Source organism: Ambystoma mexicanum, chromosome 12 (assembly GCF_040938575.1).
Source record: "Ambystoma mexicanum isolate Mex_15411 chromosome 12, UKY_AmexF1_1, whole genome shotgun sequence".
Taxonomy (NCBI): domain Eukaryota; kingdom Metazoa; phylum Chordata; class Amphibia; order Caudata; family Ambystomatidae; genus Ambystoma; species Ambystoma mexicanum.
Genome location: NC_090936.1, coordinates 21,741,327 through 21,754,749, shown reverse-complemented (window position 1 = coordinate 21,754,749; position 13,423 = coordinate 21,741,327). Strand labels below are relative to the sequence as shown.

Here is a 13,423-nt window from a genome sequence, read left to right as displayed (position 1 = left end):
TCCATCAAGATCCATCTTGCAGCGATTTCACGTTACACCAGAACTACGGGACGGTCATCCCTGTGGTCTCATCGCCTGGTGAAGGAATTTATGAAGGGACTGTTCCGATCGTTCCCACTGGTGAAGGCTCTGGCCCCGGCGTGGGACCTCAACGTGGTGCTGACCAGGCTCATGCGGCCACCATTCGAGCCTCCATATTCAGCACCACTAAAATTTCTTTCGTGGAAAACAGCGTTCCTTGTGGCCATCACCTCCGCACGACGAGTGGGCGAGATTCAGGCCCCATCCTGCAAGCCGCCATACTTGACTTTCCACGAGACGAGGGTGGTAATAAGGACGCACCCCTCCTTCATGCCCAAGGTGCCGTCGAAGTTCCACCTCAACGAGCCCTTGGTGTTGCCAGTTTTCTTCCCGCCGCCTTAGTTGCCGGCCGAGAGGACTTTGCACGCGCTGGATGTAGCTAGAGCGCTGAAGTTCTACGTGAACCGCACAAAGAGTTTTTGGAAGACATCACCGTTTTTTGTGAACTTTGGACCTGTGAATCAAGGAAAGGTCCTCTCGAAGGCTTTCATGTCCAGATGGCTCTCTGGCTGCATCATGCACTGTCATCGGTTGGCAAACCGACCATTGCCCGGCCATCCGAGAGCCCATTCAACCAGAGCGATCGCTGCTACTACGGCGTTCTTGTCTGGTGTGCCTCTGCTGGACATCTGCAGGGCTGCTACGTGGAGGTCGACGCACACCTTCATGAAATTCTACTGCGTCGACCGGGATTCCAGGGAGCAGTCCAGGGTCGGCCAAGCAGTGCTGCGCAACCTGTTCGCCTGAAGGTGGGCCTGGTGAGGAGGTAAGAGATGCTTAATGTTGAGTTGTTGAAATGCTTAATTTTGAGTCTTGCCACCTCCCGTGGTTGTGCATGTGTGTACTGCTATGTATTCTTATATTCATGAGCATGTGAATCCATGCCAGACCCCATGCTGGAGAAGGAACAAGTTACTTACCTGTAACTGTTGTTCTCCAGCATGGGTCTGGCATGGATTCACATGCGAACCCTCCCTCCTACCCCTCTGTGGCTCTTCACTTGGTCCGACTTCCACTTTATGTGCTACCAAATCTGAAGATGGCTGCCAGAGGAGGGGCTTAGGTAGAGGGCAGTCATTGTCTGGGGCCAGTATGACCCAGAGATCAGTGATTGGTTACTACTAAGAAAGACAGATCAGAAACGAAACTGATACTGATTTTTTCTTTACCGAGGATTCCCAGCCTGACGGGGAATATTCATGAGCATGTGAATCCATGCCAGACCCCATCCTGGAGAACAACAGTTACAGGTAAGTAACTTGTTCCTTACCTTACATATGGCGGCCCTGGCCATCTTGTTGTGCTTTCCTTCTCCACTTGTCCTGTTTCTACACTGGCACATGAAATTAGTGTGAGCCAGAAAGGTAGGAACGATGAGCGGGCAAGAGAAACAGAACCAGTGCAGTGTAAGGGGGTTGTCCATCAGTGGCTGATTTCAAAAAGAGGAGGTTGCAATGAGGTGTGCCCGTGAAATGGCACCCCTGGGGAAGCCGAATTCCCAGTAGTGGCTCCCCCATTGGAAGGGGGAGAAAGCTTGCACCCAAGTTACATTAGCAAACAGGTTTTCCATCGGGGCGGAGCTTGTTAGAATGCAAAGGGGTATTTTACACGGGTTCCTAGACCTCCCACACAGAGACTGGAGATGCCTGGTGCTATGATCGACCCCGCAGGTGAGTGTGTAGCCTTTTAACCCACGGTTTCTCATTTGGACTTGCTGGTGCCTGTCCCTCAGGTTGGAGGGAAACGAGAGCCGTAGCGGTCCAGTGGGGTCTTCTGACGCAGTGAGGGAAGTACCCCTCTATGTGAAAAACTGCAGGAGTAGAAGAGAGTCTCTGATCTTAATGTGAACTTCCAAGGAATGGTTAGTATACATATGGAAGCCTGTTTATTTTGGAGGGGGGTGCATACTGCTGGGGTGATTGCAATAATGATGTATGAAGGATACATGGAACAATGTTAAGGTTCAGTAAATCCTTGTGTAAGTGTGCCTTATCTGGAATAGTATTCTCTGTGGCCTGATGTTCTTGTTTCTGTCCCTCCAGCGTTGGGTATAGTCCTCCTGCAGTGTGTCCTAGTCATGAAGCTCACCTTTAACGATGGGACGGACCTGTTGGATGCCTACCTCTGGGATACCTCGGTAAGTAGCCTTCTCACTGAGGACTTGACTGGAAATACGTGGCATAGTGTGCACACACTACACAACGTTGCCTGTACAGACTATTAAGGACACAGACTATCCTGATGTTATTTTGCAGCTAGAACTTTGAATGAGTATGTTGCATACTTCTAGACCACAGGTGGGTGACGTTTCTGTGGAGGGGAGGGGTTGTAAAAATCCTCTGGTCCCTCCACAACCAGAAAAGTCAATTATCAAGTCGGGGGTTCAAAGGTTCTGTCACCGACCAAGGGGCGCATCTATGGTTCCTTTCAAACCCCCAATGATATGACCGCAACATGGGACTCGAGGTGCATTTACAAACCCCGGGCCATTGCATTAAATACGCATACGCATTTTAGAATATATGACTGGGACAGAATTCGTCACTTGCCAGATGGACCTGGGAGAGCGAAGGCTTCTAGGCGCTCTTCCTGTCCTTGTACCCTGACTTGGTTCCCTGGTGCTTTACTCATGAAGGTAAAACAGAGAGAAAGTTCCTAGTGTGCCAACCCGCCCCTCTATATTGGTAGCTTGCGCCGAGGGCAGGCCATAGTCTTCAGAGGTGTGGGTCGGCAGCACAAGGTTCCAAAAAGCAACATTGCTTTGACCACCAAGATAAAAGGAGTGTCCAAGCAACCTCCGAAGACCAGGATCTTCACTAACACCTAGAATGGATAAGCTGGGGAATGATCCCACCCTCTGTGACGTCATGGCATAGAGCAGGCCCCGGGCACGCTGCAATCAGGGTCTCTCCTGCCACATGATGAGTATATGGGAATCTCCAGGGCTCCTGCAGAGGAAAGGTCCATGGTAGACTTTAGGTCACCCCAACTGCCCGTGGCGCCCCATGATCCCTCCCCAGGAGAAGCCATGCTTATTTTCCTCTTGCAACGCCGGCTGACCCAAGGGGAGGAAGTCAGAGTCGAGTAAGAGTAGCGCACAAACCTGCCGGCAAGCCCCATGCTGCACCGCTAACCAGTAGGTCCCTCACAGCCATGGATTGAGTTCAGACCGCTGGGATGTGCAGATATAATGGCAGCTCCTTATGAAGTGCCAGACCAAGGCTTTAAACCCTCAGCCTGAGTTCTAACTCTCAATAACGGAGGTGGCGGGGGATAGCCCAAGTACTGTGAGATCCAGAGAGGAGAAGAAGCTGGGCAGAGCCTGAAGGAGGACCAAGCCCTTCAGATTCAGGTCAAACCCCGGCTGGTGTATGAGAATAACTTCAGCTTGACAACGACGATGGCCTGGGAGGAGGTGGGGGGGTCATGGTAATACCCTGGAGGGTGTCAGATTCCTGCTGGTAAGGTAGCCTGCAAGGCAAGGGGGATTCAGAAGTTCTTGCTTTTAGGCATTTGCTGAGCAGAGGTTTTGAGAAGCCGACCAGTGGCCCATGAGGGCCAGGACTGGAACAGAGAGGTGACGTCAGGAGATTCAAGAAGCGTGCTCGGCCTGGGTGATCATGGAACAGAGCAAGAATCGTGCTCGGCCTGGTTGGTCATGGAACAGAGAGACTTAGTCAAGAGATTCAAGAAGCGTGCACAGCATTGTTGATCATTGAACAGAGAGCCGAAGTCAGGAGATTCAAGAAGCGTGCTCGGCCTGGGTGATCATGGAACAGAGCAAGAATCGTGCTCGGCCTGGCTGGTCATGGAACAGAGAGACTAAGTCAAGAGATTCAAGAAGCGTGCACAGCATTGTTGATCATTGAACAGAGAGCCGAAGTCAGGAGATTCAAGAAGCGTGCTCGGCCTGGTTGATCTTGGAACAGAGAGGTGAAGTCAGGAGATTCAAGAAGCGTGCTCGGCCTGGTTGATCACATGCCTATTTTGTTTACGCTGTTTGTTTTCTATGTGACATTTTCTTTTAGTGGGCCGACCAAAAGATTGGGCAAAGCAAGGCTTTGATTCAAAATATAGAGGGGTCCTTTTTAATCTCATTCAAATTGCGTCGAGGGGACTGCTCACACTAACACATGTATCTTAGAAGTCCACTCCGTGCTATGTTAACGGACAAACAGTCCATGGGAATAGGGTCTTTGTTCAATGTTTGGACTTCGTAGTCCAAACTATCGTACACGCCTCTTGCCATATAGATTGTTTAAATTCCTGTACCAAATGTCTGTCCAAGTTGCAGTATCCCGATTCCATGACAACTGTGATAAGGAACTAAAGGTACTTGGGCATCTGTGAACTGCACATTTCACCAGGTCTAATTTGTGTTTATTTTTTTTATTTATCTGTTCTCAAACAGGAGCAGTTTTTCCACATCAGTGCAGCGGAGGTCCTATCGAATGATGCAGTGCGAGAAAAGTTGCAGGGCATTATGAAGAAATTGTGCCCTCCTGAAGCCAAACTAGGTAGGTGCTTTTCCAATGCAGATTTTATAATGGCCAGCCTGGCTGCCAACGCCAGTCTATTGTAGCCTTCCATTATCCTGAATTGTATATCTATATATTCCTAAAATTAAGGCCCGTATTACTTTGTGAATCACAGTGTTTAATGTGTCCTCATTTATTTAAGTCCCATTGCATCTATTTTTGACACTCCTCACTATTTATTGTGATGAGGTCACCTCTTCAGAAGCCCTAATGAAAACTTGGGGAGCTCAGGGATCAGGGGGAACTGCCTCTACCTTTTTATAGAACCCTGTTAACCCTCCCTGAAGCATACCTCTGGTCCAAGTAGTGCTTAGCTAAGTGGAGGGGACTTGGGGCGACATAGCTGCCCCCTGTCCCCATTCCACACTATGCCCAACTCAGTTGGGAAACAACAAACTTGCTTACCGGAAACTGAAAAAGCTTGCAAGCTGTATCTCCAGCCGGCAGTTACTTTACTGCCTGACTCCAAAATGGCGGAAAGAGTAGTTATCATCTAGTACTAGGGTATGGGCTGTTCTAGGTCCTTTAAAAATATACAACGCCATAGATTAAGAATAGGCACATATGGGGAACAGGGGTAGACCCACATTGTGTGGACCAACCATACCGTACGAAGCAGATAAGAAAACAGACCCATTGTCAGGACACGTTCTGAATTACTTTTCCAGTAACTCACAGTATTAATGGAGGTGGTGACCTCCACTCTTGGAACGTGTTCAGACGTGAGACAGAAGCAACGTCCCAGAGGGAAGTTGTCACCAGAGACGGCTGATGGCAGAGTTGGACTGCGGCTAAGGAAGCCTGATGCAAAGGCTGGTTAAGAAAGGGAACAGACTGCACCAGTTAGGCCATAGCTCGAGGGTCCAGGACTAGATTACAGGACACCTAGGCAAACCTGTTATACTTTAGGGACTGGTAGCTAAGCAAACCCTCAAACTTTGCTCTGCAATCTGTAGCTCTCCAGGTGTTTTGGACTGCTACTCCCATGATCCCGCACCTTTAGGCCAGAGGGGAGCTGCAGTTCAAACATCTGCGGAGCAAAGACCCTCGGACATTAGCGCAATACAAGGCTAGTTAAGACCACAGTTGTGAGTAGGAAGGCAGCCAGACTAAACCAAGTAGGGTTTGCCAGACCAGGCTTGCCAGAGTAAGCAAAAATATTCTGCAGCAAAGTAACCTAGTAGGGTGGAGAATAACCAGAACTATCTTAATAAGTAGAAGGGTGCTGCTTATAAGGCTTGGCTACGACATTACCGCCACCAAATGACCCGGAGGGAGGCCCGTACAATGTTGGAGGTCATGGCTAGTAACAACTCGCACAGCGTCTGGAACTTAATCAAAGATAATGACAAGGTTCAAACAGGGTCCCCAATAAACCAGATATCGGAAGAAATGTGGGTGGCCCACTTCACTGAGATGTACAAGCCAGCTGGTGACATTGAGAAAGTGTGGATTGAGGACATGGTAGAGTGGGGGTTAACTTGCTCCATTTAATATCTAGGAGCAAAAAACCTATGGCTCCGGGGCCAGATGGATTGGTGATGTGCGTTCTCAAAAATAGTCCAGATACTTGGGGTAGGCGTTCTCGATAGTATGTTCAGAACGATTCTCGGGGAGAATGCCGTGCCAGTGTCTTGGCTAACAGCCATTGTCGTCCCAATATTTAAAAAAGCTTCTTGCCTTAGTAGTTCAAATTTTAGACTAATTTCCCAGGTTGGCTTGCCCAGCCAAGATAGTGTTAAGAGACCTGCGAAACTGGGCAAATGAGAACGGAAGAATGGATATCTTCCAAACAGGGTTTTGTCGGGGAGTGGGGACTGGTATGAACGGTTTTGTGCTGGAACTGTTAAAAAAAGGGGCGATGAAAAGCAGCAAACCACTTTACGCCGTCTTCATAGATTTTTCTTTTGCTTTCGACAGTGTCCTGAGGAACATGTTATGGGCCAAACTGGATGAATGGGGTTCTCCCCCTGCACTGCTAGTGATCCTGAGAGCGCTACATACTGCGACCACCTTGTGTGTGCGATTGGACAGAAAGGTTAGACTATCTGCTCCGATCAATTCGGACCAAGAGGACTGAATCAAGGTTGCCTATTGGCCGCGACCCCATTCCTCCTTTTTCTGTCTGATTTGGGTGAAGCCTTTTTGGATATCAATTTTTTTGCCCCTAAACCAAATGATTATTTACTGTATGCTGATGACCTGATTTTAATGGACCACGCGGCAATAGGGTTGCCACGTGAGCGTGAGTGGAATGCCTTGGAGGCATACACCAAAAAGAATAAGTTAACGAGAAGTGTCCCCAAATCGAAAATACTAATTTTGCATAAGGTTCCTAGAAAAGCAGGAGGACACTTCAAGTGGTCCATTGGTGGGCCACCCGTAGTAAAAGTGGACTACTTTGTGTACCTGGGTTTCTCAATCTTCTCGAAAGAAAACAGAGCCTGGCAGCTCGCTGTAAAATAACAAAAGATTATGGCATTGGCCGCCTAGGCATGCTGCTTAAATAAGAAATGTGGGTACTTCTTCATTATTCCCATATGAACGCTGGGTTCCCTTTTTCATTTTTAAGGCCCTAGACACCGTCGAAGGATTTTTGGTGAATGTACAAGTGTGCCTTAGACAGAGCTGGTGGCAGCTGTTACTTTTGATGTGTCATCAACTCTTTTCAATGGTCCAAACCACGTTTACCATGGCCAGTGCCTAAAATGGCCATGCCACGAGGTCCTTTGTTCTGTCCTTTGGCCATCTTGTCCATTTGTCTTCCCCAGGTCTAGCAGACCCAGGACATTTCCTGATTTGGTCATGCAGACCCCCGCGCAAACCGAAGCTTTCGCGGGCTTCTGCATGCCTTGTGTGTGTGCGCCCAGGATGTGGGCTGGAGCTGTCTAGTTCCAATACACATCCTCAGTGCCAGGATGTCTGGTGTGCTGGGATGACTGTGACCCCCGTGATTGGTCCACGTCTGGGATGGCTGTATGTGAGCAGATATGCTATTGGTTTCTCTTTGCTATCATTTTGGCACGAAGGAGAAGGCATCTTAAACCCATTCTAGGTCAAACTTCTGAGTTCACATTGAACTTAGTGAAGGAGCCAAGTATCCTGAAATGAATAAGCAGAGCCGTGGAACCCTCGTGACCCGCTGGAAGGTTTGGCACCATGAGCCTGCTATTGTCCCTTCGGACCCCCTGTTTTGGATCAAACCTAGAAGGCCTGCAAGGGCGCTCTGACCCATTGGACTAGTCAGACCAACTATTCTCGGCACCTCCAACTTAACCTGTAAGGGAGCCTTTTCGGAAGTGTTCCTGGTCCGCCCAGGGAACTGAGCAGCTTGTACAGGACCTTTGCCCTGGAACCGCCGCTGTCTCGAGTTTTGACTTGAGTCTTTGGAGACTGCAAGCTCTGGGTATAAGGCACTCTCACGAGTTTCATAAACCTAGCATTACTAGGTCAGGAATTGGGAGAGCACGCCTGAACCCAAGCATACTCGGTCACTGTGTTGCCCAGCGGTGGTGACGAACTTCGTGGGTTCCTTGCTGCCATGCCCCACCCCCCTGTGTCCTCACACTCTTCAGCTGAACTGGCCTGATCCCTTCATCAGGAGCGGAGAAATCGCCACTGTCCTGCCATAGAATCATTCCCGGAATGCAGCCCCTGAAAGCCACTGAGCTGCACAACTGCTGGATTTGAACCTGTGACTGAAGTGTACTCGACGGCCAAAGTTTGGTCTGGAGTGCCCCGAGGGTCAGTGAGTACTGGCAACCCTTACCGGTGGCCCCTGGGGTATCCATCAATGTTTACGCACAAGTGTCCCCTTAGGACCCAACTCTTGGATCCTGTTCTAACCTCTTGGGGAGACCCTCCTCGAACAGTGGGAACTTATTATTCACTGCCTCACCTGCCTTTCTGAGCCACTACAGCCCCGTGAAGAGACCCCGTTTTGACTTAACTGCACGATCGCGTGCGCCAGCACTGACAGTACTTTTGAGCTCAAGGCTCTACTTATATTAGGGACTGGACTGCTAGGGTGTGAATTGTGAAGGACTGCCACAGAGATATTCGCACTGTGTAACCCCTTTTTTTGCAGGTTGTGTAACTTTACTGAGTAATATCCCTGTTGGCCATTGGTTACTGTATATATGTTTGCTAGATTAGTGTTATCTTGGTTTTATTATTACTGCTGAATAATTACTTTGTGTTTGACTTTAAAGGGCCTTTAATAAATGTATGTATATTTTTGATATACACCTGACTGAGAGTAATTTATGGTGTTGTTTATTGTGTGTGCTCCTTGTGGGCTTCCGATCACCCTCACCCCTCCCGAGACCTAGTCTTGATGGCCGCCAATGCTACCCTGATTGGTCTGGCTTGTCCAGAAGGTTACCCTGTTCCAGGAAACTAGGCTGGCCTTCTGAACCTCTGCCGACCAGGTCCGAGTTCAGAAATCCATCTTAGCGGTGATGAGGTCGGCAATGTCTGCTGCATGGATGATAGCTGAGCTGACGTTGGCGAACATCAACTTCCGTGTTGTGGACGGTGAGGGGGTGCTGATTGGCTTGCGGCTGATGGGGTGAGGTTGCTGCATTGTGGGGTGATGACGTTGACATTGGCTGGTGATGGTGGGATAGCCTGTGCGGACAGGGGGAGGAAACCTATGAAGGCGCGTGCTTGCCTGTTGTGTGAGCAGGGCGTTGGGCCTGGGTCATCGAGGTTCAAACAGGTCCAAACAGGAATTGCCCTCTTCTTCCTCTTCCCTTTACTCTGGACGCCATACCAGAGTTTTGCATATGCAAACTGCCCTGCTGAAGGGAGATGCGGTGGTTTTCCACTCTCTTGTCCTTGACGAGCAGGGGCGAGGCACTCATTGAGTGTGAAAGATGTTTTGGCGGGTGTATACCTTCTCCTCTGCCTGGTGTTTAATTTTGAGGTAGCTTGCCTTTGGTCTCGGGGGAGCGAGGCTATTTGCTACATCTAAAGCAGCATGAGGAGTTTCTGCTACGTATAGATGTTTTGGAGAGATGGCTTTTCCTGCTGAATGACTGGATCTTGGGGTCGTCCTCGTAATGTCTCCCTAGGGAATCCTGCTCTAACCCCTTTCATCTTCCCAGGCGTCGGCTTCTGCATCGAGGGGGTACCATGCTTTGGGAACGTGGAGGGTCACGAAAAGGGTCATGTAATGTGGCTTTGCTCATTTTGTTAAGGCACTTAGAAGGTACCCCTTGCTGGGATACTGGGCTCTCTAAGACACATCACATAAGCCTATTTAATGAAAGTGTTTGGCAGGAACCCTCACCTCCCCAGACGATGGACTGAAGATTGAATAAGTGTGTGAACCGATAGGTTTAGGAATTTACAGTTGCATGTAAGAACCTAAAAATGAAATGGCACTTTCTCTTTCTTGCAGAGGACCACCCGTGGTTGGAATGTTGCATCAAATCCTACAACGTCAAAGATGAAATAAACTCTACAATTTGCTATCAGATTTTTGACACTGTGGTTGTTGAAGACGCCTAGACTGTCCGGATGCCGCCTGAAGAGAATACCCACCCATAGCAAGAAAAGTAATACAATAGACCTATGAAAAAGGACCAGCGTTAAAAATGGGTGAAGCATTTGCTGAACAAATTGTACTTTTATTTTTTTACTGGAAAATATAATACAAAATGTTTTTTGATATTTTTACATCAGATATTTTGAGATTTCTTTGAATGTTCAAATGATGTTTGTAATTCATTGCTAATCGATGGCTGCCTTACGATTGCCAAAAATAAATGGCTTGTACCTGATTAGGTGTGCTGCATCGTACTAAGTCCAACATGCCAATGATTGAACATTGTGGTAATTTAAAGGGTCTTTCTAATATGGTGATCGTGGCAGTGGGTCATAGTGGCAACGAGGCGGCATTGCATCGGGTGGTGGGCTGTTAAGGGCTGCTCTGGTGGTCATTATTGCCATCAGCATAACTTAATGGGCATAATTGGGGAGACGCACATCTCTCTCTCTCTCTCTCTCTCTCTCTCTCTCTCTCTCTCTGAATGTCTCTCTCTCTCTCTCTCTCTCTCTCTGAATGTCTCTCTGAATGTCTCTGGGTACTTCCTCATCAATCACTAAAGGACGTCTGTGTTGTGATAGAAACTTCCGAACACCTGAGAAAGAAGAGGACATTTATTTTGCGAAAATGCTCAGTGAATAATAAGAGCAGGATTAAATGACATTGAGCCAGCTATAGAATCGCGTAAAGAATGGTGATTTTGTTCTCATGCTGGATGACACAGAAGACGTTAATAAGTGAGGGAACCTGTGACGGGTCAGAAGAAGGACTCGGACTCTTTGAAGACATTCTAGGTACATTTTATTAAATAATAGTCAGAAAGTCCGAGCTATACCTATGCTAAAAGGTGTTCACTACTTAAAGAATAACTAAGGTGCTAAAAGTATCTGTCAACCGTCCAAGCTACTCCGATCTGACCCTGTCACTCATCTTAACAACAGAAGGGCAGGAGAATGAGCTCCTTTCTCCTGCTACCTGCAGTGGGTCTCTTGCTCTGTGCTTCTTTCTTGGTCACTTTCTTCATCAGTTCAAACAGTTCTTTTCTCATTGTGGACAATTTGTGTCTGACAAACAAATCTTTACTCGCTTCATTGTTTTATTTATTGGGTATTTATAATACGCCTATACAGCAGAAAGTGTTTCCTGGCGCATCAAGACAAGGTGGCGGAGGAAGGGGGGAGAAACACAAAAAATAACATTCCTACTAAGTGTTGAGACCCACCGTTTGTTGGGTGGTGTAGGCTATGTAGGCTTTGATATTCTCTCCTCTTTGATTCACACTTTGTTATTTTGGCTATCTAACATGCTTCCCTTCTTTCCTACATAGAAATATATTTTGTGGTTCACCTCCTTCTTTGGGGATCTCGCGGCCTCTCTTGTATTCACGTTTATAAAGTTTCTCTCTTTCATACGGCTACCTCTCTCGAAACAATATTCTTTCCTTCTTTATCTTATCAATGTTTACATTTCGCAAATGTATTGTATTTCTGCTGTTATCCCCGCCAGCGAATAATCTTGTTTTGTTCCATAAATTAGCACAGTTCACATGTATTAACCCTTCTTCCTTATTTATAAAGGAATGAGTTGTTAGTTCTGTGATCGCCTCTTCATTCTTCTTCTTTTGCATCCCCGGTCTCCCGTTACCTTCTCTCTTCTTTGGAAATGGTTCTGGGACTCTTACGGGTCTGGCAGCAGTTCCATTTCATCGTCACTCTGGCGAGCCGGCATTCTCGACATCCCTCTCCTGCGGTCCTCGCACTTCTATATCCTTCGGTATCTCCGCAGAGAGGCACGCTGCATACTACAGTGTCCCTCCGATGGTCCTGGCATTGTTGCACCGGTCCGCTGCTCACCCCGACTCTCCCAGGGTGACGCCACCACTGATTCTTCTTCACACCTGTTCTCCGGTACGCTGACAGTTCAGTGTTCGTTTACTGGCCAGCCAGTAAGTTTGGATTTCAAAGGATCCGCGTCCCGCAATGCCTCTCCCTCTTCTTATACTCATGTCAGCAGGGTACTCCCCCCTCCCCCCCTGCTGGACACATACTGCATTCTTTCTCTTCGAATTAATTCCCCTTCCTTATATGACAAGTGTTCTTCTCTGATTCCTCTTGTCTGGATAGATTGACCATTTTTCATTAACAAGATATTTCTTTTCCTTTTGAAGAATAGCATCCTTCAGCCTCTTCTTCGGCACAGTCTTTGTTTGCTAAGAGTTGATATTCCCATGCTGAAGCTAGTTCCTGACAGGCGTCCTTGTCCGCAAAAGGGGAGAGTCTCCCGGTGAGGTCCCACTTACCTCAACTCCTAGGGAGGGTGTTGCAGAGCGGACTTACCTCCCTAGCCTCACAGGGGGGGGGCTCTCCCTTGGGGAGAAGGGAAGAATCCCCTCAATTCGTCATAGGACATGGTGTCTAGCGTCATTGATTGGTTGTAGGAAAATAGTTCTGGCCGATTCATCTTCCAAGTATTCAATATTAGGTTTGAAGACTTAAGAACATTTTTGGGAGTGCGCAAATTATTTATCCAGAGGTGGAAAAAGAGATATTGGGGGATGTCCACTGTGTGATTGGGTCCAAGGATCATAGGACTCAAGGAAAAGTGTATGTTGCCGCTCAAGTAGCGCGAATCCTGCATTGGATACACCGGGCACATTTACAAATGAGTTTGCAGCCAGGAGAAAAGGAACACGTGTTGTGTGTAAGTGAATAAGTCATGTTCGAGATGGTGGGAAAATGTCTAGATGTATTTAAGAAGCAGTTGGGGAGAGTTGAACTGTTTTGTGCACAGAATAGTGTTAAGGGACTGCACTGTCAAAGTCGGAATCAAGGTGCAGAAAGTGTGAATTAATATAAGGGAAGAACGTAATGAATTGTTAAGAGAAATGCTTGCAGATGAGGTGGTGATGGCCATTGAGAGTGCAAAAATGGGTATCGCCAGTGGTATTGGCATAAACAATTGTTGATAAACTAAAGATGTGTGTAGATTATACAGCTTTAATGCATTTGTAGTAGCAGATTGTCATCCATTACAAAATCTGCAAGAAATGTTGGCCCTATGACAAGTGAGTATCAAGGGACACAACATGAGTCGTCCTGATCATTGACAGTGTTTATAACCACAAATGGCCTATTTCAAGTTAAAAGAATGCACTTTGGGCCAGCATGTGCATCATTAGTCATCATCAAGGGTAATGCCAAACCGACCTAGAGACATTTCAGGTGCAGTAGCATTTCAAGACAACATATTGGTA

General features: G+C 47.6%; 1 protein-coding gene across 1 annotated transcript in view; it reads left to right on the top strand.

Annotated features, from left to right (window-relative positions):
- POT1 (protection of telomeres 1) overlaps window positions 1-10,405 on the top strand; it is a 386,188-nt gene extending 375,783 nt beyond the window's left edge. Inside the window, exons 17-19 of the mRNA XM_069627840.1 lie at window positions 2,124-2,218; window positions 4,493-4,598; window positions 10,024-10,405. Coding sequence (XP_069483941.1) covers window positions 2,124-2,218; window positions 4,493-4,598; window positions 10,024-10,133 — 311 coding nt within the window. The 3' untranslated portion in view covers window positions 10,134-10,405. The remainder of the gene's footprint in view (window positions 1-2,123; window positions 2,219-4,492; window positions 4,599-10,023) is intronic.
- Window positions 10,406-13,423: the final 3,018 nt, after the last annotated feature.